Below are 27,914 nucleotides of genomic sequence, written 5' to 3'. Positions count from 1 at the left end.
GAGATCATGCAGGAAGTTTGAGAGTGAATTTTAAGAAGCAACATATGTAACTCAAAACTTGGGGAAAAAAAAAAAGTTTTGTTTTGAGTGGATAAACAAATAAAGTGAAAGAAAGTAAAAGTAAGGAATTTTAAAGCAGGGAAGAACCTTGAAGATAAATCTTGCTCAGTGTGCAGTGGAGGCAACTGAATTGGGATGGATGCTTACGATGGTCCCTCTGCTCATGAGTGGCAGAGAGTAGTGATAACAGACAGTCTCTTCACTCCTGGTTGGTGCTCTGCCCTACTGCCTATATATAAAAATGTCACTGGGCTAAAAAAACAAATGGAGGGTTTTAACTGAATCACTGTAGTTCAATGCAGGTATTTTTTAAACAAATGTTAATTGTTTTATAGGTTTTGAAATCAAACCTTGCCTTGCTACATCCTAAGTGGCAATCTGTAGAAAATCAAGATAATTTGCAAGTGCGTAGTTTCTGCAAACAGACCTCTCCATACACACCAAAGGAGTTTAAGATGACAGGTGGCCCTGGGTGTCTGTAATCCATGCACCATCCATCTCGACTCTGGTCCACTAACCTACTACTGCATATCTGCGTAGGATAAGACACCCCGCTTCGTAACAACATACAGGGATTTGATATCTTTCCATGGAATTTATTGGGCAAGTCTTTCAAATCCTATTTCAGGGAAACACAAAACTCTGTTGGTCATGGATGTCACTGGGTCCTTCTGTTGTTACTGACATTGAGATAATTGATGCATATTCTAACAACTGGTAAATATTCAGTAAAACTTACAGAAAAGCTTGGTATCTAGAGACAATCTAAGTTTAAGTCCCTAGGGAGATATTATGGAGATGAGCAACAGAGAGTTCTGAATCTTGATTAAAAAGCGGATTCCTTTTCTAAGAAAGTCCCTGTATGCGATCATCCCCAGATTACCGCTCTAATAATGATGGACCTGAGGGGAGTATCAGAAGAGGTGACCTGTCTTTCTAGACTTTTTCTGCTTTTGCAATAATGTTAATAATATCTCATAAATAGGAATGAAAACAGCAGCCAGAAAACCCTATCTATTGACCCAGGAAATAATCTTAGCTCCCAACTGTATGAGACCAGCTTGCTTCTAAGCATATTTAAATTTTGTTCAGGAAAATAAGATTTTTGGAAGACATTCTCTGGGAAAGGCTCCTCGTGATTTCTTTTAACCAGGAGCCTGGCATCCTGGGAATCTTGGTAGCCTTCTACAAGAAACTTTGTCTTTAAAATAAAAACTATTTATTTTGTTCTGAGCTGCAGCAGAACAGTAGCTTCAAAGAGAATTGAGTCAATGTGTGACATTTATCTTTAGAGCAAACGGACATAATCTTCTCTCCTCCATGTCCCCTTTCAGAAGAGCAGTGTCGAATGTGCCGGGGCGCAGGGTCACATGAAAGAAACCTCCTACTCCAGCATCACCTCTCTTTGCAGGGGGAAAGGCTATCGAGTGATGGGCTCTTTAAGGAATTAAATACACTATGACCTGGCAACAACTGAATCCTGTTCAAAAAAGAAGAATAAGGCCAGACCTAAAAGACACTTTTCTTTTTTCATGGTTTGGACTTCCCTTGACCTAAAGAAGGTCAAAGAAACGCTAGTGTCTAAATGACTCAACACAAGGCTGGCTTTTCTAGCACATCTCGCTTTGTAACTCCAGAATCAACTTTATATGCCCTTTGTGCAACATTTTGAGAAACAGCTTCGAAATGTAAGCCCTACTTAGAATCAGGATGGTGTGTATTTTTGTGGACTTCTTCTTGGGGGAGTGGTTATTACTTGTTTCTTTAAGTCAGTGGGCAACAGAAACCCATTCCCTGTGAGAAGTCAGTCCACCCACCTACTGTGAATTAAACTTAAGATTTCTTCCAAACATAAAAATGAAAGTGGTCATGAGAACTGTTTAGAAGCATGGGCGACAGCTCTCATTGCATCCCCGAAATGCTTCTTAGGTAAAATCAAGCCACACCCAAATCCAGCCCCTAGGTGGCTCTGAAACCAACAGTGCCAAGTGGAGAAGGGGGCGGGGGGAGGTGAGGAACGGATGGAAAGACCCACCTTCCCTCCCACTTCTCAGATTCAAAAACTGGTGAGGGACCTAAGTAACACCAGCCAAATCATCTCTCCATGGTACAAAGATAAACAACAAAATCAGATATTCTATCCACTTCTTAATCCATAACCCAGTTAGGATCCTGGGAAGTGATAACACTCACTTTAAGTGACAAGTGCGCAGAGGCACCGCCTCTCCTGTTTCCAGCGCATGCAATAAGCGACAGAGCCTGTCCAGCAACCCAAACATCCACCAACAGATGTATGGATAAACAAAGTGTGGTATATACAGATACAGCCATTAAAAAGAATGAAATCATGCCATTTGTAGCGACACAGCATTGCCATATTACCTAGCGATTATCATACTAAGTGAAGTAAGTCAGACAGAGAAAGACAAGTAACACGTGATGCCATTTCCATGCGAAATCTAAAAAAATGATACAATCAACTGATTTACAAAGCAGACACAAATTCACAGCCAGAGAGAACAAACCTATTAACAACGAGGAAAGGCAGGGAGGGATTAATTAGGAGTACAGGATTTACAGATAAACAACACTATACATAAAAGAAACACCAAGGGTTTACTGTGTCGCATCTTGTAAGAACCTATAATGGAAAAGAATATGAAGCTATACAATGGAAAATAACACAGTACTGTAAATCAACTATAGTTTAATAAGCAGACTGTAGTTAAATTTAAAAAAAAATTTTTTTTTTAGTTTAAAAGAAACAGAACTTGAACTGAGGATGCGCCCACATGGATACACAGGGGATCATTTTAAGAGCCACCTGCTTTTCTGTGCAGTCATCTTTTCTCTTGCCTGAGTTCTGCAAAATGAATGTTTCTTTTTAAATACAATCACTCTGTCAGCGGAGCTACCTCTTGGAGTGTGAACAGAGGCACATGGGGGTCCCTGTCAATCAGCAAAAGAGGTGGCAGGGTCCCATTTCAAGTTCTTTTCCCTCCCCTTTCAACTGGAACATGGTCATTGATTCAAATAGTAAGTGTTTCAGCAACAGAATAAATTCAGTAAAGAGAAAAGAAAAATCAGTCTCTTATAGACCTCCATATTCAATCCTGTTGAGAAGCCCGGTGGGCGTGGTTTGTGCTGCGCAGTGCGCTGTGCGTAGTTGCTCAGTCGTGTCTGACTGTTTGCAACCCCATGGACCGTAGCCCCCCAGGCTCCTCTGTCCATGGGGATTCTCCAGGCAAGAATACTGGAGTGGGTTGCCATGCCCTCCTATGGGGGATCTTCCCAACCCAGGGATAGAACCAGGGTCTCCTACATTGCAGGTGGATTCCCTATCATCTGAGTCACCAGGGAAGCCCGTGGACATTTAAACCAAAACGGGAACCCATCTTGTCCCTGGGTTGTAGATCCTGTAACAAAACAGGCAAAAATAGTCTAGCCCACCCTGGAAGCTTGAGATCTCCCCTCCTCCTCCCATGCATCTAGTTACCTGAATGAAAAGCTCATACTTCTAAACTTGCTGGTTATACCCAAGACTCCTTAAAATAACAAAGCCATTTAGTCTGCCTTAAGGAGACAGTCTTACCAGGTCCTTCTTTCCAAGCCACCAGCAAGCTGAAGTTTATTACTATTTTGTATAAGCTTTTCCAAATAACTAATGTCCAGGTGAATTTATAGGAGAAACACCATTTAATTCAGCTATTTAAGAACCATATGAAGAATATACATAAAGTAACATTTTACATAGATGGCCATACCTCTCTTTCTGCTGCTCCCCATAATGAAATTTTTATAAACCAGGAATGATTAATTCCCTTATAAAAATTACTCTGGTCCCTCTGTTTGTCTCCTTGTTCCCTAATTTTAGCCATTTCTCTCTTTACCTCACTAGATGGGAGGTGAGAATTGAGGAGAAGAGAAACTCAGCATTGATAAAATTTTTAGGATTTTATTGACACTTCAGAAACCTTGGAGTGAGCGGCCTGGATCACTTGAAGAGTCATAAAAGTTCCTATATCCATTTTCCCAGTTCTATTCTGCTGTTTACACAAGTTTTGAAGCAATTATAATGAGTACATAGAGCTTATTCAGCAAGTTAAATGGAAATTTGTCATAAACGCATCAAACTGATGTTAGCGTTGACTATTCAGTCAGTGATTTGCCATTCTGAGCCCCTCTCATCAGTGCGGCTGCAAATAGTCAAAAGCTGGCCAGACACACACAGTGGCAATGCTTCTACTGATGATGATACACACGGCCCACTTCCTGTCCAGGCCTGGCAGGATATCCTCCAGAGACATCTGAAACGCCATACATCCATCTCCAGGACCCTGTTTTTCACCACGGGCATAATTTAAAAACAAACCAGTACAAGAAATGATGTTTCCACTGCGAGGACCCAAGTGACTAAGTTTTTCCCTCAGATGAATAACTGTGAACCTCAAGGCTCTAGAAGATTGCAACTTCTCCTTTGAAAAGACCATCCCCATAAGAAAAACCCATGATTCACATTTCCCACATGCACATTCCTTCAGAATCTGATTGGACTGGAATAAAATAAAGAATTTGCAGGAAATGCTTTGATTACGTCTGAATGACAATATTCTTTAGAGTTCTTATACAATAAGAAATTATATAAGAACAGAGTATGGAAAGGCTTACGTCCCACCAAAATATTAATAAAAATGCTAATGAAGGCTATACAAAAGGCGTGACATGAATTGCAAGATTGGGATTGACATATGTCACTATTGATATAAAATAGATAACTAATTAGGACCTACTGCATGGCAAAGCACATTGCTCTGTGTATGACCTAAATGGGAAGAAAATCCAAAAAAAGGGGATATATGTATACGTATAGATGATTCACTTTGCTGTACAGCAGAAAGTAATACACCATTGTAAAGCAACTATACTCCAATAAAAAATTATTTTAAAAAGTATATAGTGTGATAAAATAGGGCAGAATAGTTACTGATGACACAAAAGTCCATTTGTGATGGTAGCTGTAGGACAGTAAGCTCTCTCTTGTCAACTATTTCAAAAGCAGTGAGGTTTTTTTCCCCCCTGTGCAGTGATGCCATGCACTCCCTGACAAAGATACTTTGATCTTCCTCCATTAAATATATCTTGTGTGGACCTAGCCTGAACTCGGTAAGAGAAAAAAAAAAAAAATCGTTTCTATGAAAGGGAAGGAGTACTGTATGTGTCTAAGATTATTCATTACCTTTCAAAACTAAAGCTATTGGTGAAGTCTTTGTGTCATCCATACATGAAAGACCCACCCCGAGGCTGCTTACTTATTTTGTCGTTGCTTCCGCTTTTTTATTCCTGCCTCAGATCGGATGGGGAACCCACGCGAAGGAAGAAGGCAATGAATTAGACATTGCAATTGACAGGCAGAAAAAAAAAAAAAAAAAAAGACTTAGAGGCTGATGGAAATGAAAGCATCCATACCTGAGTTGGAGGGCTTAGACACTCTTCCCTTGGGAACTGGCAGCAACAATAATTCCAAGGACTGTGGTGGTGGCGGAGGCGGCGGCGGTGGCGGAGGAGGAGGCGGGGTTACTTTCTCTTGCTTCTTCTCCGAAGGCGGTGGCGGTAGAGGGTCCTCAGGCACCAGTGACGATTTCTCAGCCAGAAGGGTCCCGGCAGCCCTCGCTGCGACCTCTTTCAGAAGGGCCGCCGAGGAGGTCATGGAAGCCAGGGAAAGGAAAGAGCTGGCCGGGGGCGGGTGTTCCTGGCCAGGAGTCAAGCTTCTCTCGCTGACTTTCTTGGATAAAGCTGCCAAGGTGGAGCTGGCAGACTGGGAGCTGAAAGGGGAGGAAAAGGACTCAAATCGCACGGTCTCCTCCGTCCTGGTCAGCGATTTGTCCTGCAGGACGGCATTGGCTGCAGCTTTCAGTTTGAGGATGGCGGAATCCGGGGACAAGCCGCAGGTGGTGGTTGAGTTTGGCAACCACTTACCTTGATTCCATAGGAAACGGTTACTTGGAGGGTACTGGTCATTCTGTTCCTGCTTCTCGGCCAGCTTCCTGGCCAGCACGCTGAGCTGCTGGGCGTGGTGGGACGGCGGGGAAAAGGAGGCGAGATTCGAGCCCGCGTTGACCGGGGATTCCACCCTGCCGTTGGCCGTGGCCGCGGCATCCAGTTTGAGGGAGCCGGCTTCCAGGAGCCGCCTCAAGTTGCTGCTCAGGGGCTTGGTGGAGCCTGGGTGGTCCTCCTCGCACAGAGAAGACACGCCGGGGGAGAGGTGATCCGGACACTGCAGTGGGTCTCGCAGGACCTCCCCGTCAAGTGCCACTAGCTCCAGCGTGTGGCTGCTGGGGGTCGCGCTTCCCAAGGAGGTGTCGGGGGACGTGGACTGCTCTTGGATCCGGTCCTCCAGGCACAGCTTATAGTTCTCCTGGACTTCTCCATAGGAGGCTTCCGACGGCGTCTCCGAAGAGTTCCCATACCAGTGTTCTCCTTCACTGAGCTCTCCCTCCGCCTCGTCCTGCCTACTAACATCTGGGGGAATTAAGAAGATCAGGTTTACTCCCAAAGCAAGCAACAAGCAAGCCTGAAGACAGGCAAAAACGGACATGCTTCCTCTGCCCTGCCCGCCCCGCCCCCACCGAAACCACACGGCAGACAGACACAACCTTCGCACCGGTCAGGGGCTGGGTCAGAGCCTCTGGACCTAAGCTTGAGAGGATGCTCAACGGGCCATGGTTTAAAGCACAAGCCACCTTCTTACACCCGTTCATCCTTTTCTAATTACCCCAAATCAAGGGAAATGGAAAAGGAGGAATGGGAAAAACGGAGCTGGATGCAGAAACTGCTTTTCAGTCAACGGGGGAAGTGGGGAGAAGCTTGTGCCCAAGTGAAAAGTGAGCATGAGATCGTCAAGAATCACTTAGTGAAAGTGACAGCTAGACATCGGGGGAAACTGGATGATGAGACCCAAGGCGGTGGAAGCCGGTTCCTGCTTTCTAACTCCACGACCTCAGGGCCGTCACTTAGCTGGCTTGATAGAACATGCAATTCATTTTTTTTTAACTGATCAAAATATGGAAATAAAAACTTGCTTATTAGATATTCTACCAACTTCACAGAGTTGTTTTGAAGCTTCCATCATAATAAACATGCGGCCATGTTTTGAAAAAACAGTCGAGTACTATACAAAAATGAGATCTCACTAGCAAACACTATTCACATTCCTGATTTCTTAAAGGGACAATCTCTCCCTGACTTCTTAAAGGGACAATGCAAACTGCTTGCCTGAGATCCCAACCCTCAACTTGCCAGCCCTCTCAACACAGGCAGTGATTAGTCATTTGCTCCCTCACTCCACCGAGAGTCCCCTTTCCTTATTTTCTATCCATGAGTTTATCTGTCCACTCTTACTGCTCTCACTGGGCCCGGCACCAGTCAGCTGGGACTCTTTGCCTTTCCAGGAGCACAAGCGGGCTCTGCCACTTCTCTACCTTTGCATAAAATAGTCCTTCAACCTTCAATAGTCATTCAACAGCTAAGGAGGGAGTGCCGGCCACATGGCAGGCGTTCAAGACTAAACAATGCTGAACAAAACGAAGATCCTGCCTTCTTAGAGCTTACATTCCGGTGAGGAAAACACATGCTAAACAACATGAATAAATGAGTAAATCCTAGGGAAAACCAGAGACTGGTAAATGTTATGGAGAACATCCAGAGCGGGACACAGAGGATGGGGGTAATGGGTAGGAGATAAGCTGTCATGTGCAACAGTCACGGTTAGGGTGAGGCTTCACTGAGGTGGTGACATCTGTGCAAAGACTTGAGAGACATCAGCAGTCGGTCATGCAGCCGTCTCTGAGAGAGGGGGCCCAGGCAGAGGAGGGTCACTATAAATGCCCTGATGTGAGAACTTGCCTGGCACATGCGTGGATCATCCGGGAAGCCGGTGAGTGTCAGAGAAGAGGGAAAGTCAGAGAAATAGAGAGAGAGATGTAAAGGAAGGAGGCCAAGCCTATCAGAAGGCTGCTGTAAACCACTGAAAGATTTTTGCATCTTTTGCAACTGGAGTGACTAGGAACCACTGGAGGGGCAGCAGCGGGGCAGTGACATGATGTGACTTATGTTTTCCAAGGTCTGTTCAGGCTGTCTGTGGAAAAGAGAATGTAGGTGCAAGGTGGGAACAGGGAGGCTCGAGGGGAGAAGCAGGCAGGTCCTCTACGTATTTTGAATGCAGATCCAACATTTCCATTTTTAAAATATTAAGTCTACTATGGACTTATCTTCTAAAAAATTAAGTGACGGGGTTCCTGGAAGGTAGGGATGGTGGCTTACTATGTACAGATTCTACATATGCCTCACACAATGCCTGGTCCCTAGAGAGTTCAATGATGCTTTAGGGACGGAGCCAAAATTCCCCACTGTGTCAAGTTTTGCTACATATATTGTGCTGTTTCTTTCCTGAACAGAAATAGCTGGAAGTAGTAATGCCCGAACTACAAGCTAATACATCGATCTTCCCATGCTCTTTAGAGAAGAAATGTCACAAATGACAAATTCTCTTTCACTAAGTTACAGTTCGGCAACTCCTTCCTGAGATTCCTTATTAAGTTATCACGAAAATATAAAATATCAAATGGGATTTGCTGGAGAAAAGCAGGCAAAATTGAGTTTTCTCTGTTAAAAACAGTCTGGCTCCTGGTGATTTACCACATTTCCTTCTTCCCATCTGATTTCGACATTTGTCATCTTTCCTGAAACCGGCGGGACCCAGAACCACTCATCTCACCAACGGCTTCTTGAAGAGATGCTCTTTACCAACCACCAAGCAGCCAACATCAATTTCACAAACAGGGTTGAGTTTATGTTCCTTTTTGTAAATTATGCTTTTGTCAAACTAGAGTAGCTCTCTGTAGTCAAGATTGGTGTAGAACCTTTCGTGCATGCTAAGTCGCTTCAGTCGTGTCCAAAGGCCCACCCTTTGGCCATGGGATACTCCAGGCAAGAATACTGGAGTGGGTCGTCATTCCTTGCAGTCTGGGGCAATTAACAAGGTACATAAAATCAGGGTTTTGAGAACCACAAAGAATTACAACCACATCCGTGTACAGTCTTGTCATTTTACTGAGACTATTAAATATTCTTAAGGTTACACTGGATCTAAAGCACACACAGAGCTAACCTACTGCTAACACTGGAACCCAAAGCCCAAATCTCTCAACATCTGGCCCAATGCTCCTTTTCAAAGCCCCTGCCAGATGCCCTCTGAGTAGCATCTTCTAGAAAATCTGAGCAGCTGTCCTTCCACCCTCTGGAAAGAGAAATCAGCAAGTGGATTCTCATTGATAAAGATATCATTCACTCTTATTTTCAGATAAACCAATAAGAGCTAAGTATCCATTATTTTTATAATTTCTCCATTCCATCTCTGCCTCTTCTTTGTTGCTGTTCTCAAAAATGGATTCAAATGCCTAAAAAATTTGGCACATCTTTTGGCAAAGTCCCAAAGGCAAAGTTTAATTTCCTGCCTACTCCAGATGTGAGAAGAAAATTCACCCCCTCCAGATGTGCTGAAGCCGGTGAGTGGGTCAAGAACTAAGAAGTTGTCAATTCAGGCTCTAAGCCCATCAAACAGTGATAAGGAGATCCAAACATTCCAGACTGATATAAACAGCTGATAACTACCTTTAAAGCAACCTCCTCAACCTCACCGAAACACAAGCCCAGAACATGCAAACAAAGCATTTCTTAAACATACCAATTTAAGTCCTCTAAAATACCCAGATATTTCTTAACCATCTACTGCTCTGTGCTTTGCAGATACACTCACTGAGATACATATACTCTTTTCTGTACTGCAAGAAAACTCAAATACCTAAAGAGTATTTTTAAACTCATTTTGGTTTTGTTGTTGTTTAGTTGCTAAGCCATGTCCAACTCTTTAGCGACCCCATAGACTGTAGCCCACCAGGCCTCTCTGTCCATGAGATTTCCCAGGCAAGAATACTGGCTGCTGCTGCTGCTGCCAAGTCACTTCAGTCGTGTCCGACTCTGTATGACCCCATAGACGGCAGCCCACCAGGCTCCCCTGTCCCTGGGATTCTCCAGGCAAGAACACTGGAGTGGGTTGCCATACTGGAGTGGTTGCTATTTCCTTCTCTGTGGGAATCTTCCAGAGTCAGGGATGGAACTTGTGTCTCTTACATTGGCAGGTGGATTCTTTACCACTGAGCCACCAGGGAAGCCCTTTTAAATTCATAATATTCCATTAATCACTTTTCTGAAGATGCTGCTACTGCAATCGTGGTTATTTAAGTAATAAACCAGCAAATAATTGAAGTGCATGGCCTTGAAGGAGTCAGACCAGAAACCCGAGGAGAAACATCTCTGAAACTATTCTGTCATCACCTGAGGTCAAGTAAAAGCTGGGGTATGCACTGAGAGAAATAAACACAAGAGAAGCTGGGACCCACAGAGGGTGAGAGAAAAACCCTGAAAGTCTCCAACAAATGTGCTTTCACTTCGTAAAAGAGCAGCAACAAGGATTTTCTCCCACACATAAATTAATTTGGTTTCCCTTCTGCTGGGCTGCTGTTTACACATTCAGTTTCATCCAAGAGGTGTTCCTTGGTTCAGTTTTGGGGAGCTCCCCTTCAGCAAGGTCTGTGGGCCAACCCCGCCCCCAGCACCTGTCAGGCTTCAGAATGAGAAAGGCTTCTGTCACTGGGATCCTCAAATAGCATTCCTGCAATCTAACAGATTAATTTGTTGGACATCGCAAACTTTAGAACAAATGAGGCTTGTCTTTTGACCCTCTTTCACAATTTGAGAACTCACCCCCATCCCCACCCCTTCTCCCATCCCCAACCCTCTCCCTCCCAGAGCTGTGAGACTCCTGGAAATGCTGTCTGCACATCCAGCATCCACCATGGATTTCACAGTTTTTCTAACTAAGTCTCCAGGGGAAGGCTCTGAAGGGCCAATGTAAATAACTCCCTTCTAGATGCATTATTTTTAACTTTCTAGAATAGGAAGCTATTTCCATTGCTAATTTTATGACAACCTATGTCTCTGACAGCCAGGTTCACACTCATTCCTGTCAATTTTACACAACAGTCTGTTTCCGTGTTTTTCCCTTTAAATCAGAAACTCAGAAAGAATTAAGAATAGAAGCAGCGCAATTACAGAATGAAAACACGCTGAATATATTTTGTTTCCATGTGGCAAATATTTCTCCTTTGGGGAAAACAAAACAAAATTTCACTACCTAGCACATTTATTTACAATTCAGTTCTCAAGCAGAGAAACTGAGTAACTTGAGATCTATCACTCTTGCTGCATTTTTTTCCCAGCTCACTTCATTTTTGGTTTGACAGTTTTAATCAGGTGCATTTAATTGGACTGATATTCAATTCAAAAGGTCCTTGTGCAGAAAGATCAGGAGGAGAGAGAGAAAAAATATACAAGGAGGCACCTATTAATTTTCATGCCTTTTGGCTGAGGTTAAAGCTAGCGGAGACGGAAGCCGAACAGCCTCAGTTCTTAATCTACCCACAAACCATTGCCACCAGTCAATACACACGAATCTCATCAGCAGTTATTGAAGAGCATCAGGATTAGGTTCTTAGGACTCGCCTGGATGGAGCTGACTCATGGTCAGTCCTCTGGCATCCAACACCCTCTTCTTGTGACCACAGGTGTGTTCACCTGATCCCTAACTTTCCAGTTTATTTGCATCTAAAAATATTGCATGTTTTCCATTTCCACCTAATATGCCTCCATAGCTCAACAGGCCACTATCAGTATTATCAGTTATACCAGGAATACCCACCTTTAAACATACAATAGATTTTTCCTTGCAATTGTACATGAAAGCAGTTTGTAAAGTTTACACAACAGTGTACAAAAGCTATTAGTAAAACCAATGCTGATAATGGATTTAATTCAACATTTACTGAGCATTTACTATTAACATATTCAGGGAACTGTTCTCTGCAACAGAGAGCCTCAGAGACAGTAACAACGTCTAGGCCAACAGTTTAACAGGGGAGCAGGAATTGCACAAGCCTATGAAACACAGTGGCTGGTGCCATCACAGAGTCCTGTGTGCCTAAGAGAGCGAATCATTCATTCCAATCGTGCAGGTGGCTTTGGAAACGGACCTTGGAGGATGAAGAAGATTTCAACAGATTACACTGGAAATTCACTTATAAGAGGGCTCCCTCCTCTGCAAACTATCAAACAGGAAACAGCCCAGTTGTGGAGTAAGCTAATACTCTGCTGATCTTGTTAGATAGTTTCACTTAAAGAAAATGTTTTCAGATTCTCCACTCTTCATATTTTAAAAACACCCCATCTATTGACTGGTTAAGGGCAGATTGACCAACTACGTTACCCAACTCACTCCTTTTGAAATAAAAAAAACCATTAAGTTATACATGCCTGGAGCAGGACAATGAGGCAAGCCAGACCAAAGCAGGGGTAGTTGGGCTCCTGTGGTTGTCAGTGACGAGGACCGCGTGCATGAACGTTCTAGGGTCATGTTCTCAGTCCCTCTATCAAACATGGAGAGGGATGTATGTCCCTAGCACCAGAGAGGGTGTCCAAAGCACCATCAGGGCTCCCTCTCATTTGCGTCTAGTCTCTTCTGGGAAATTAGCCTCCTCTCAGGCCAGCTGTGCTGTGCTTAGTCAGTCCAGTCCGACTCTTTGCGACCCCGTGGACTGCAGCCCTCCAGGCCCCTCGGTCCATGGGGATTCTCCAGGCAAGAGTACTGGCGTGGGTTGTCACGCCCTCCTCCAGGCCACCTTTCCCAGGAGGCTAAAAACCTGGCGCACAGGTTCTGGAGTCCACTCTCAATGACGTATGTATCACAAGAGAAAGGTCTTTCCCCTCTGATTGGCTGCTGGAGGTCATGTGCCACTCCCTGGACCTATCGCTGAAGCCAAGGGATGGGCTCTACAACGGGCTCCACGTGGGTCACAGAAAAGGGAAGAGGCACCCAGAGGACAAAAGCAGTGACCTCGGTAATGCTTAATGAAGGCTTAGCATGCTGCACATCAGGTTGTTCTGAACCAATTTTATGATCCTGAGCATAAAACATATCCTCATTTAGGCCGGTTTACTTGCCAATTTTTCGATCGTCCTTTTGTAGCCTAAAAGCCTCAGCACATCCCCCACACTGGTTCTGCCCTCAGCAAAGGCACCTCTCAGGGCTCTGGGCCTCCAAGTCCACAGTCTAAATGACACACCCGCAATCGGCTCTGCAGGACCAAGCCGCAGAGACCACGGTTATTGAACCTGACGCCCAGGGTCACCCATCCCTTATCAGCATGGCCAGGAAGAAAATGTAAGAACTGCTAGTTACTTCAAACTGCCAGAGTGGAGAAGACAGCCAGATGCCTGTCACCAGTCCAGCTGGGGAAAAGGTGCCATGAGGGCAGTGGGAAATGAGTGGAAGTCTGGACAGGATAAGAGTCTGCAGACTCAGACAGCAGGGCTGCCTCCTGGGTCAAGACGACCACTTTGCACACAGCAGTGTTTGCAGATTACTGTTGGAAGTGTCCACGAAGAAAACAAAGGTAACACACATTAACACATTGCTCCTTATCTTCAAAGAGAGCTCCAAACAATATCTAAGCCAGTTTCAATAGTCTCATAGAAAGTTGCCAGGTCCTCCAGTAACCCAGGAACAACCCAAGCTCCCCCATCAAGCTGCCCATCTCAACACGAATGGCAACCCCTCCACCCCTACAGTTGCTGGGACTAAAATGCCACGGCCAGTCTCCACTAGCTTCTTTCTCTCACACCCCTCATCTAATTAATTTGTGGATTCTGTTGGTTCTGCTTTCAACATACATTCCAAATCTTGCCACTTTTCAACATTTCCACCACTCCCACCCTCGTATACTGCACTGTACCCCTGGCCTAGACTATGGCGGTAACCTTTTGATTGGTTGACTTCCAATTCTCGCCCCCTCCCCACTATATTCTTAACCAGTAGCCAGAGTAAGCTTTTATGTCCAATTCCACTGTGCGTGCTAAGTCACTTCAGTCATATCTGACTCTTTGCAACCCTATGGACCATAGCCCGCCAGGCTCCTGTCCATGGGATTCTCCAGGCAAGAAAATTGGAGTGGGTTGGGTTGCCGTGCTCTCCTCCAGGGATATCTTCCTGACCCAGAGACTGGATTCTTTACCATTAGCACCACCTGGGAAGCCCCTAATTCCACTGCTTCATCCTTAAAGCCTCCACGATGGCTTCTCAGGCTTCTCAGAATAAAATCCAAAACCTTGACCTTGACCTTGACCTCGACCTCAAGGCCCTACATAATCTGCATTCCTCTGACCTCATCTCCTACCACTGTGCCTGGTAGGCTCCTACCTCAGGGCCTTTGCTCTTGCTATCCCCTTTGCCTGAAATCTTTCTCCCCCAAAAGAGCAACATGACTGATTCCCTTACTTCCTGCAGTCTCCCCTCAAATATCATTGTTTATTAGAATAGAAGCCCCCTGAGAGAGAAGATTTTGTTCTGTGTGCCGCTGTATTCTCAGTATTTAGAATGGTACTCCCCGGATCATGTGCTCAAATATTTGTCACATGTATGAATGAGAAAGAAAAATTGGGCTTAACAATCAGAACAGTGGCCCTTGTCAGTACTAGAAATGAGAACGGTTTTCAAAATTACAAATGACAATTCTATTTGTCTCATGTGATCAAACACAGAATAGGGAAAAGAGCCTGTTTTGCCAACGTTTCCACCAGAACCTCCTTGCTGCCCAACAAAAGACAATAGCAGTCTAGGGGAATGAGTGACTGAAGCTGAAGCCCCCTCTAGGAAGTCCCAAATTTCTTTGAGCTTTAGCTTAACATTTCAAGTGAATTCTGCACTCTATACTATAGATGAGCTTGTCCTTACTTAACAATACAGGGGCATTTCTCACAAACCATCCAAGAACGTTATTCTCCTGGAAAGTGCACAATGTCTCTCTGGATACCCATCTTCTTTGGAGAAACATGTACCCTAACAAGAGGAATGAGAATGTATGAAAAGCATGTAGTACAATGTCAAGAGTAAGGAGTGGCTGGCAGAGTTACTATCATCAGAAAACAGATAGCATGCAGCCTAGTACCCCCATCTTCCGAGAGCAAAGCGAATGCCCAGAGGGTACTTGCCAGGCTGATCCAACGGATCTGGGGGATATTAAGAACTACAGCTCTGTTTGTTGAAGCTGAGTTTTGTTATAGGAATTATTTTAGAGAAGAAAAGCCTTGGAGACCTAGTGCCTATGTCTAGCTTCTAGGCAGAGGCTTGGAGAGGGCTGGTGATCTTTGAGCTCAGATGTCCCAATGCAGAGGTCAGAGCTTCAACTACTATATCATTAAGTGATCATCAGTGAGTAAATGAATGAGTGAACCCTAGAAAGAGGCCTGGAACATGACAGGTTTCCAACAAACATTTGCTAAATGAGAGAACAATCATCTATAAAGCACCAGAAACATACCTGGTTCTATATTCAGTGTTTTAATAATCACCAGCAAATTTGATCCTCACAATAATTTTAGGCGGGAGACTGTACTCTTTTCCATTTACAGACCAGGAAACCAAGGTTACAAAAGGCTTACTTAATATTCACACTTAGTGACAAAGTAAGGTTTAAACTCAAACCTTCAGAATATGAATAACTTGACAAAAAAGTAATATTTCAGGTCAAAAAAGTAATATTTCAGGTAACCAAAAAGTACCAAAGTACTTTCACACAGTTGACATATTTTTTTTATCTTGGTTTGATGAGATTTAAAAATGCATACATACTCAAACATGATGTGTGAAACACGATTATTATGTTTGTAACATGATTATTATTTTCTGAGAAGTGTCTCAGAAACGACTGAGCCTTTGCAGCAGCTTGCCCCCATATCAAATAGCTCCAAGCAACGGTATTTTAAGTCATTATTCCTATTTTAACAGTTCTTATGAATTCTTTTTGTTTTCTCTATTATGCCTATGCAGAGCACTTTCCTTCTAAATTTGAGGCTTTTTGTTTGCCATAACTGAAACAACAATCACCAGGCTTATTAAAATTCTGAGCAAACTAAGGATGAAAGCCTAGAGTTGTAGGTCGAATTGCTGTTGTTTAGTCACTAAGTCACGGTCACGGGGACTCTTTTGCGACCCCATGGCCTGTAGCCCACCAGGCTCCTCCATCCATGGGATTCTGCAGGCAAGAATCCTGGAATGTGTTTCCATTTCTTTCTGCAGGGGATCTTCTGGACCCAGGGACTGAACATGCAGCTCCAGCATTGGCAGGTGGGTTCTTTGGCACTGAGCCACCTGGGAAGCCCCACAGGCCAAACTGCAACCCCCATAAAGATGCTAATGTCCAATTTGCAGTACCCATGAAAGTGATTGATTTTGGAAATAGGATCTTTGTAGGTGATCAAGTTGAGATGAGGTCATTAGGGTGGGCCCTAACCCAGTATGACTGGTGCCCTAATAAAAAGGGGAGATTGCACACAGACAGACAAGCCACGTAAAGACCACAGGTGTACAGCCACAGGTCAAGGAGCTACCAGAAGCTGGCAGAGAGGCTCACAACACACCTCTTCTTAGCCTCTTTGGAAGAAGCATGGAGCTGCCGCCACCTTCATCTTGATCTTGAACTTTTGGCCTCCAGAACAGTGAGACAATACATTTCTTTTCTGACCTTCTTTTGAATCATGGGAATACAATATCTATTTGCTTTGTGTTAAAAAAGACCCAGATGCTGGGAAAAATTGAAGGCAGGAGGAGAAGGGGACAACAGAGGATGAGATGGTTGGATGGCAAGCTCTGGGAGTTGGTGATGGACAGGAAGCTTGGCATGCTGCAGTCCATGGGGTCACAGAGTTGGACACGATTGAGCAACTGGACTGACTGACAGTACATATAACTGTTACATGATCTTACTGATTAAGAATAACTAAAAAAATATTTCCCATCATTGAAGCCATTCAATTGGTGGTACTTTGTAACAGCAGCTCTAGAAAATGAATATATTTAAGTTGGAATGAAGGAGGCCAGAGATGCCTGAGACTTTTTTCTGGGGTTTCACCTCTGAATTCTAAACTGTAGACTCAGTTGGTACTGTAGTTTTTGTATAAGCTAGGTTTATTGTACAGAACCGGCCACCCCCACCGCTCAGTGTGAAGTCCCCTGAGGCTACAGAGACTATAAACAGACTAAAAAGCTATTTTTGACTCTCTCTAAACTTTAGCCAAATTTCTGTCCAATGGAAGATTTTGAGAAAAGACATTAATCAAGAGAAGTCTTCTATTACTACAGTAACTTAGAAATCTCCAAATAAATATATGTGTGTGGATATATATGTGGACTTCCCAGGTGGCACTACTGGTAAAGAACCCACCTGCCAGTGTGCCGATGCAGGAAACATAAGAAATGCGAGTTCAATCCCTGGGTTGGGAAGGTCCCCTGGAGAGAGCATGGCAACCCGCTCCACTATTCTTGCCTGGAGAATCCCATGGACAGAGGAGCCTGACAGGCTACAGTCCATGGGGTCGCAGAGTCAGACATGACTGAAGTGACTTAGCTCGCATACACATATACATGTATATGTAGTCATCACCACATATGTTGTGGCCAATTAATAAGAAAGGAATAGTTCCAGATATAGCATGAATTCACTGCCCAATCAAGAGACCAAAACAGTACTGGTTAGTCCACGGATTGATTCCTTGCTGCTTCACCCTTTCAGGCACCTCCATGTTACAAAAAGCATATAGAGTCTGTCCCCTCAAGCAATCAGAAGTAGATTTACCATGGGCTCCATGGCATTATCAGAAAAATTGTCTGCTAAGGCTGATAAATCGGCCGATTATCTGCTTCCTTGACTTTCATTTCCTCTTGTATAAATGTTTTCATCCTAACATTACCAATACCTGTTCTAAGATGAGCGATAACTTATCAAACTGCTGAAATCACCGGGAAATTATTAACAGATCAAGAAAGAACTTAACAACAACAACAAAAAGCCGTAATAACATAATAACGCACTCAGCAGTCTAAGAGCAGCCCTCTATGGAAAGAAAAATGGCTACTTAGTAGAATCTTAGCGTATACATAAAATGGTACATTTCTTTGCGGATACATTTACCAAGTGTTGACAGCACCCACCTTGGAATGAAACATATCACGGTCATAATCGTTCTGCCTGCCAACAGAAAAGTTCACACAGTAAGTCCTTTATTGACTAAAAATATACCTATATCCAGAAGGAGAAGAACCTTAGGGGATAAGAGAATTTAGCAAGGGAGAGGAAATTGCTTTTTATTTAGTGATTAAATACATATAAAACAAAAGCTGCAGAGGAAGCCACTCCCAACCCCCTACATGCTCACAGAAGTCGACGGTGCTATGGTGTGAGAATATTTCTCTGGGTTATGCACAAGAATCTATGACACTAAAGAACACCACTTACAAGGACAACCCTAATTCAAAGTCAACTTTAAACACTGATTTAGGTCAACGATTTTAACCTTTACTCGGACCAGGCTTTGTGCCAGAGCTGCTATCTAGTGGTCAAATGTTCACTTATTTGCTGTCTCCTTTCCCTGCTCACCTTCTGGCACACACAAATGAAGTCAATGATAGCAGGCCAAAAGACAGCGGATACAACAAACACCACACAAAACCAGCAAACAAGGGCAGTTCCAAGGGCCACAATACCCTGGAGTCAGATCAACAGCCCCTGAGCAATTTGGAGTCCACTGGTTTTGTCCACTTCATTCTCTTTCCAGAATTTCAGGGGGGACTTCCCTGGTGGTCCAAAGGTTAAGAATTCACCCGCCAGAGCAGAGGGTTCGATCCCTGGTCTGGGAAGATCCCACAGGCCATGGAGCAACTAAGCCCATTCGCCACAACTATTGAGCCTGAGTCCTGCAACAGGAGAAGCCACTGCCGGTGCAATGAGAATCCCAGGCCCCGCAACTAGAGCGTGGCCCCTGCTCACTGCAACTAGAGAAAGCCTGCACGAAGCAACGAAGACCTAGCCCAGCCCCCAAAAAGTTCATTAAAACTGATCCTATTATATATACAGTTTTAGAATCTTCTCTCTTACCTAGTAATATGTTTAGAACTTCTTTCCAAGTCAGTCAACAAAAATAAATAATATTAATTTAAAAAGAAGGCAATGGACATGCCTTCTATCTCTAATCAGCTTTGATTACACTAACCAGGTTCTTGTTCTTAATTCTGTCCCAAGAAGTTGCTGACCTTTGGAGGGCCACTGACAATGAAGACCAGAACAGCCGAAAAAAAAAGAATTTCAGGGATGATTTCCTCTCTTCCTGGGCTCTCTTCAGGCATGCCCGCTTAGGGTTTCACTAAGAAAGCTTTGCTAAGTCTTTCACCTGAAAGAAACCTGGCACTGTTTTCTAGCTCTCTGTCTCCAGGAGCAACGCTCCAGAGGAGAAAGCATTCATTTCTACTTCCCAACAAAGCTTGATCCTTCTGGAAATGCATTAAGTAGTAAGGCTGAGGTCAGGGAACATGTCTACTGTTGCTGCAGATAAAGGTTCAACCTCAAGGTAAATGTTCAACAACAACAAAAAAAATCCCTCTGTCACGCAGATGTCTGGCCCCAAAGTGACCCTGGCCATTTCCCGGGAGTGACCTCTTACACTATTCGTATGTCAGTTCCTCTTGTTAACCTTTTGGGAGTCTATAAAATGCCCCACTTCTCTATTTGAATAACCACGCCACTTCTTTTTCATCTTATAGATCCTATAACTCTCTGCAACCCTCTAGCTGCAATATTCCCCCACATGTTATAAGAACTTAGTTACCCAGCTGATCCTCCAACCAACAACTAGTATTTGAAAAGGAGGATGAAAGACTGTGGGGCTTCCCCAGTAACTCAAACAGTAAAGAATCTGCCTGCAATGCAGGACACCCGGGTCAGGTCCCTGGGTTGGGAAGGTCCCCTGGAGGAGGGCATGGTAACCCATTCCAGTACTCTTACCTGGAGAATCCCATGGGCAGAGGAGCCTAGTGGGCTACAGTCCATATGGTCCCGAAGAGCTGGACACAATTGAGCAACTAACACACTTTCACTTTTCATGAAGAGCTACAGGGCCATTTAAAGCTTTCATTGGAAAAGCTTTTTGATATAAATATTCTCAACTGCTCAGGCTTTGTTTTCAATCTACATGGTTTGAAGCTACTTAGAGAAAGTCAAATTCTTTTGGTATTTCCACACTAACGTCAACAGTAGTGAATCCTGTAAAGCAGTGTCGGCAGTCTTTTTCTGTGAACAGTCAGGCAGTAAATATTTTAGGCTTTCTGGTGCACATACATTCTCTGTCCCATGTTCTTTGTTGCTGCTGCTACCATTGCTTATTTTTTTAAACAAATGCTTTAAAATACAAAATCCATTCTTAGCTCAAGGGGCTGCACAGAAATAGGCCATAGTTTGCTGACCCGTGTTCTAAAGAATATATATATATATATATATATATATATATATTTTATCGTCAAAGCAGATGGCATTAAAAACAATATTGGAAATTTGGAGAGATGGCCACAAGTTTCATCACCATCTTCTTAATCTAGCCATACCTGTGAGTCACTAAGCACCTTGGTACCTCGGTTTCTTCATCTGTAAGAGGGATTAGAGTAGATCCGTGATTTATAAACCACACTCTCAAAAAGCCCTAGGTCTCCAGGGAAGGGCTTGGTTGTGTGGATCCATTTACCTCCCACCCTAGCACAGCTAACCTGCAGCCCTCCTTTTTCCTCGTCTATACAGAGGCACTCTCTTTAAAGACAGCAGTTCCACTAATTTTTTTAAAAATATGTATTCATTTATCTATTTGGCTGAGTGGGGGGTCTTAGCTGAGCACTCAGGATATTTGATCTTTGTTGCGGCATTCGGGATCTTTAGTCATGACAGGAAAAGCCTTAATTGCAGCATGTGGGATCTAGTTCCCTGACCCGGGATGGAACCTGGGCCTCCTGCACTGGGAGCTTGGAGTCTTAGCCACTGGAATAGCAGGGAAGTCTTTTGAGTTTTAAAAACACTGTATTAGATGATCTCAGGGATCACCCTAGTGCTCATCCTCCATGAATCCATTACTGGATAATCGGTCCTTTTCCAATCGTACTGGGAAGTGTCAGATAGAGAGGAAATGATTTAAAATCCTACGCTGAAGTTAAAAACAAGAGATCTTATTCTAAGTGGCCACATGTGCTTACTTAGATTTGTGGGAATCCACCGGATAGCCATATCATATGCGTGCAAACCCCACGCATACTGATAAGAGTTCACACTGGCATCTCTCTGCTTAGGGCTCTGGAAAAGCAGGATGGTTTAGCACTGGACAGGGCAGTGAGCTCAGATCCGGAGACCCAGCTTCCAGGCTGAATTTGGTACTTACAGGTTCCCACTATAATTCCTGGTGTTTATTTAACAAAAAACTGGAGAGTCTACTAAATACCAACCCTTTGACTGGGTGTTAGGAGCACAGAGATGAACCAGACAGATGTGAACACTCTGCCCTCGGTTACTCAGATCCCTCATCTGTAAAGTAGAACATTAACACCTGCTCCCTCTTGCCGGCCCTGGGCTCCTGCAGAGATGGCGAAGTTTGTGTCAGCTGCCAAGCACAGACAACATTAAACTAGAAAACTACAGAGTCTCCTTCTCTTAAGTGTATAATGTATATGCAGCTTCAAGAATTTACCCAATTGATGAGACTCCCCTGGTGGCTCAGTAACTAAGAACCCACCTTCCCATCCAGGAGATGCGGGATCCATCCCTGGTCAGGGAACTAAGATTCCACTTGCTGAAGGGCAACAAATCCCAGCCCGCAACTAGAGAAAGCCCTTGTACCTTGCAATGAAGAGCCCAAGCAGTCAAAAAAATTGAAATTAAAAAACAAAAAAGAATTTACCCAGTTGATAAAATGAGGCCACAACACGTTTTGCCTAACCAAAAAAGCACAGCATTTCTAGAACATGAAGCAGCATGGCAAAAGAGAAAGGGCTCAAGCCTTGGCACCAGAAAGTCTCACTCAAATCCCACCCAGACCCTCCTACTAAACCCTCCCAATATCTACAGGCCCACAGTTTCATTTGCAGAACAGGATATTAAGGCCTGCAATTTCATAGGGTCACTGTCAAGGTAAATCAGAATTAGATGAGTAAAGTGTGTGGTACAGTGTTAGCACGGAGTGAATATAGTTTCTCTTCTCCCTCCCTCCCAGGCACCCAGAAATCTCAGATGACGGAACACTGTATTTTAAATAGTAGAGCTTACCTCCGAATTGTCGCTGTTGCACCCTAGCTCTATAGCATAATCACCTCAACCAAAGAGAACAGGAAACTTCTGGTTGCTACGACCATGGAATCCAGATGTAGAACATGCCCCGTCATCAGGAAAATCTTACAGTCTTGGCACAGTGTGAGGACACAGAGAGAGAGAGAGCAGAGCCGATGACGGAGGGGAGACTCTGCAGTCTGGAATGTGCCCCAAACTGCCAACCACAAAAGTGCTCACTCGCTCTCAGGCTGCGGTATCTCTGTGGCGTGGGCCACAGTCTCTGCTCTTCTCGGCAAGTTGCCTTGGAACACGTGACTTTCTCCAGTCATCGCTAGGCCACATCCACGGGAATGCTCGTGGCAGTGCGCATCACCTCCACCCAGCCCAGTGAATCAGTGCAGGCCCATCCTTTCCTCATTTCTGAGAGAGGAAGATAGCAGGAGATATTTCCCTGAGTCCTTTCTCTCCCCAAAACCCTTTGATTATGTGATGCATTCTTAACTTCTTCATTCGTTCAGTCATTCAAGCATGTTGATGGAACACCTCCTGTATCCTGTGACCCATTCTTTCATTCATCCATTCATATATTCAATAATGTTTACTGAATAGCTCCTATCTTTAATTCTGTTCTTCTCTCATTCACTTATTCAGCATATTTACCGACCATCTACTATACACCAAGTACTGTTATGTGCAAAAGTATACAAGAGTGAGGAAGAAACAGTCCATGCCCCAAGCTCACAGTCAATAAGGACAAAGACAAATACGCTATTATAACATAGCACAAAAGGTATTATGAGAGACCCACAGGAACCAGGAGACAGGATGCCCAATTTTGCCCAAGAGGTAGGACAATGGTGGGAGAAGAGGGACGAAAGGCTTCTCTCAAGACTGAGTGTTGAAGGGTAAGAAGAAGGTTATCAGGCCAATCAGATGAGTTGAAGACATCCCAGAAGTAGGAAAAAGAATATGCCAAAGTGAGGCTTCCCTCGTAGCTCAGATGGTACAGAATTTGCCTTCAACACAGGAGATACAGGTTCAATCCCTGGGTCGGGAAGATCCCCTGGAGAAGGGAATGGTTACCCACTCCAGTATTCTTGCCTGGAGAATTTCAAGGACAGAGGAGCCTGGTGGGCTACATAGTTCATGGGGTCATAAAAGAGTTGGACACGACTGAGCAACTAACACACAAGGAGATATAAGCATGGCGGTCTGCAAAACAGATCACTCAGTATGACTGAAATAAGGGATTACAGGAGGGCAGGAGAAAGGGGGCTCCGGTGATGAAGCATCTTCTATACTTTGCTAAGAATAACAAACTTTATCTTTTTTAGGAAAAGCCTCAGTTCAGTTCAGTTCAGTTCACTCGCTCAGTCGTGTCCGACTCTGCGACCCCATGAATCGCAGCATGCCAGGCCTCCCTGTCCATCACCAACTCCCAGAGTTCACTCAAACTCATGTCCATTGAGTCGGTGATGCCATCCGGCCATCTCACCCTCTGTCGTCCCCTTCTCCTCCTGCCCCCAATCCCCCCCAGCATCAGAGTCTTTTCCAATGATCCTAAATAAGGATTATCCAGATTGCAGGCGTGTTTTAGGAAGTCTACAGTGGTAGCAGAGTGAAGACTGGCTTCATAGAGGCTGAGGGGGAGGGAAGACAGACATGAGACTGAAGCAAAAAAAGTTCTCAATTCTTATGGGAAAAACAAAGAACATAAATGAGAGCTGTGGCAAGGAACGCGTGCATGATGAACGCTACAGAGATTCTGAAAGAACAATCAACAGACGTGGTGGGCAATTTGACGTGGGAGGAGAGGAAGTGGGCGGCATGCAGGAGTGCACACAGGTTTCTGTCTAAAGTAGGTGGGTTCATGGACGGTGGGGATACCAGCCCAGGGACCGCAAGACCAGAAATCCTCCAGTTCCCAGGGCCTGAAAACCTCAGGCATCTTTGTACCCAACAATGCACTCTCCATGATAAAGCATGCTGCACCCAGGGTACCCACCAGAGTTCTCCTTCTCTGAGGGGGGTACCCAGGAAGTCACAGGGTGAACATGGAGCATCTTCACAGATCAACATTTTGACATATGTATTTGTGGAGAAGAAAAGTAATTTAGTTGCTAAGTTTATTTATAATATTATCTTAAAACAAACATTATGTTATAGAGCAAAATGGTGATTTTGATCCAAATTTTCAGATCTAACAAAAAGACTTCGAAGATACTTCAAAGAAATCTCATAGAGCCTGAGAATACTTGTGAGGGAAGGGTCCCCTGCCTTTGGGGTTCTTCAGTGCAAACAGGCATAAAGTGCTGCACTGTAACCTTATCAAGCCAAACCAAGGACTCAGGAACCCCAAACCTCGGCATTTCTACTCCTGTGCAGGCATCTTAGAAAGGTGGTTCTCAAAGTCTGAGCTGTGGACCCCCGGGGATCTCTCTGAGAGCCTCTCAGGGATCCTCAAGATCAGAAGTGTTTTCACAATAAAACTAAGATGCTATCTGCCCTTTTCACTCTGCTGACATTTACACTGATGATGCAAAACCAGTGGTGGGTAAAATGCTGGCACCTTGGCTCCGACTGGGACAGTGGCACCAAACCACCCTTGTAATAAATCACTGTTCTCTTTACACCACACACCCACAGTAAACACACACACAACACAATCTTGCCAGTTTCACTTAAGAATGTCTTCGAGGGACTTCTCTCTCGTGGTCCAGCAATTAAGACTCTGCGATTCCAACGCAGGGGACACGGGTTCAATCCCTGGTGGGAGAACTAAGAGCCTGTATGTCAGTCGGCGCAGCCAAAAAGAGCAAAAGAATGTCTCTGATGAAGCAGCAGTAGAAATTATTCATTTTATTAAAGGTTGACCCTTGAGTAAGCTTTTTAAAAATATTCAGTGTGATGAAATATGTGCATAAGGCATTTCTGCTATGACTGAAGTCAGATGGCTGTCTCAAGGGAAAGGACATGTGTGACTGAGCTGGGAACTGGACCACTTTTTTCAATTAAAACTTTATTTTTAAATCAGAGGGTAATTGCTTCACAATGCTGTGTTGGTTTCTGCCATACAACAATGTGAATGACACATAAATATACATATGTCCTCGCTCTCTTGAACCTCACTCCCATCCATGGAACATCACTTTTAATTAATAGAATAATTGACAAATAACTGAATGACTTTGGTCATTCAAATCTGGGTATTTGGCAATTTCTTGGAAATAAATGAAGTAAGGTTACTATTTTAAGGGAAAACTGACAGTATTTGTAGCCAATGATGAAATTCAAACTTTCAAGCCAGTATCAAAATTTTGGAAAATTTGTACTTACACCATGAAGGTAACAGCTTCTCAGTACAGACTTTTCAAATAAGGTCAGTGTTGACAATACACTTTTTATACTGTGCAATAAAATGTATCAACATTTGGTAGGTCTACATAACTCAGTGAGCCAACAGTTTCCAAATGACCCATGCATGATGGTACCTACAGGGTGGTCCATTCAAAATGCAACATAGACCAGTACATTTTAATGCAACTGAATGCAAAAGCCCACTGAAATGGTTTCAGATTCCACATTACAACTAAGCTAAGAGGTGGCTTTAAGAAGCTCCCTCTTTCTGAGTCTTGGCAAAGTATCAAAGAATAGCCGTAATTATCTGAAAAAGCTGTTACATATCTGTGTGAAACCAGACAGTCTTCCTCTATTCCATCCAAAACAACATGTTGCAATTGACTGAATGCAGGAGCAGATATTAGAATCTTTCTATTAAGTCAGACGTTAAAGAGATTAGGAAACAATGTCACTCTTCTCCCTAAATTTATTTTTTTGAAAAAAGATATTTTTCATCAAAATATCCTATATAGTTAACCAAAAAATGATTATAACCATTATTTTAATAACAAAAATATAAATTTCTCAATTTTAATATCTAATAAGAGATGGATACACTGCCTATATACAAAAGCTCTTTGACATCCTCAGTAACTTTGAGAAGGTCCTGAGACCAAACTATTTGAGAACCAGTGTCGTAGAGAAATTTCCCCTCAGGTTCAAGTGATACGTACTTGCATGTCCACAACAGACTGTTCCAACAACAAAAAGCGGGAACAAACCACACACACACCGTGTCTGTGGGGAGCAGTGAGAATGAATGCACCCCAGCTAAACACACTGACATGAATACGTCTTAAAAAGACAACAGTCCAAAGTGCAGAATGCACGTTACTTGCTCCCTCTTTATATTTTTATAAATGGCAAAGACGAGTGGAACTAAATATGGGAAAGCTATAGAGAAAAGGGCTTCCCTGGTAGTTCAGACAGTAAAGAATCAGCTCGCGATGAAGGAGATGTGGGTTCAATCCCTGAGCTGGGAAGATCCCCTAGAGAAAGGAATGGCAACCCACTCCAGTATTCTTGCCTGGAGAATGCCATGGACAGAGGAGCCTGGTGGGCCACAGTCCATGGGGTTGCAAAGGGTCGGACATGACTGAGTGACTAACACTTACATACACTTACTTATAGAGAAAAAGCAAGAAAACAATCAACAGAAAATTTAGGATAATGGGAACAAGTAGCAGGAGAAGGATACAGACGAAATTTGAGAGTGTTGAAATTCATTAGACTGGACAGCAGTTTACTAATGTTCACTTAACCAGAATGTTTCATTATATATGTATGAATGTTAGATGTATTTTGTAAATGGCACATACCAGTAAAGGTAGGCATTGCATTAGAGCATTCTTTGGCAAAGAAACCAAAGAAATAAGGGGATGGGGGCCCTAAGCTCTGGCAGAGGGTCTGCAGTACTGGCCCCAGAGAAGCCCTTCACTGGGCAGCTCTCTTCCTCAGACACCTTCAAAGCTCACATACACTGCCATCCATCTACTGGGCTGGCCAAAAACATTTGTTCAGGTTTTTCCTTAATCTTACAGAAAAACCCAAATGAAGTTTTTTGGCCAACCCAATACTTTATAGATTTCCAACAGCCCTCCCTACTTAAAAAGGCTATTTCCTGCTTCAGGCCATCATCCTCCGCCTCCATGTATATAACACAATGAAAAAACTATCAAACTCCACAGTTGATTTTGTGTTGTACCCGAAGGAGTAAACTTCAGTTCAGTCGCTCAGTCGTGTCCAACTCTTTGGGACCCCATGAATCGCAGCATGCCAGGCTTCCCTGTCCATCACCATCTCCTGGAGTTCACTCAGACTCACGTCCATTGAGTCAGTGATGCCAGCCAGCCATCTCATCCTCAGTTGTCCCCTTCTCCTCCTGCCCCCAATCCCTCCCAGCATCAGAGTCTTTTCCAATGAGTCAACTCTTCGCATGAGGTGGCCAAAATACTGGAGTTTCAGCTTTAGCATCATTCCTTCCAAAGAAATCCCAGGGCTGATCTCCTTCAGAATGGACTGGTTGGATCTCCTTGCAGTCCAAGGGACTCTCAAGAGTCTTCTCCAACACCACAGTCCAAAAGCATCAATTCTTCGGCGCTCAGCCTTCTTCACAGTCCAACTCTCACATCCATACATGACCACTAGAAAAAC

General features: G+C 43.9%; 1 protein-coding gene across 9 annotated transcripts in view; it reads right to left on the bottom strand.

The window, feature by feature from the left end:
* ZNF827 (zinc finger protein 827) overlaps positions 1 to 27,914 on the bottom strand; it is a 189,854-nt gene that overhangs the window by 144,842 nt on the left and 17,098 nt on the right. For 8 of the 9 annotated variants that reach the window (XM_060400611.1, XM_012097410.4, XM_060400614.1 and 5 more), the window contains exon 2: positions 5,527 to 6,579. In XM_060400611.1, coding sequence (XP_060256594.1) covers positions 5,527 to 6,579 — 1,053 coding nt within the window. Of the gene's footprint in view, positions 1 to 5,526; positions 6,580 to 27,914 lie in introns of those variants that run through there. The other variant, XM_060400612.1, reaches the window with a different exon arrangement.

This window comes from Ovis aries, chromosome 17, assembly GCF_016772045.2.
Source record: "Ovis aries strain OAR_USU_Benz2616 breed Rambouillet chromosome 17, ARS-UI_Ramb_v3.0, whole genome shotgun sequence".
Lineage (NCBI taxonomy): Eukaryota > Metazoa > Chordata > Mammalia > Artiodactyla > Bovidae > Ovis > Ovis aries.
The sequence above is the reverse complement of the archived record's forward strand: the minus strand, read 5'-3'. Positions and strand labels throughout refer to the sequence as shown.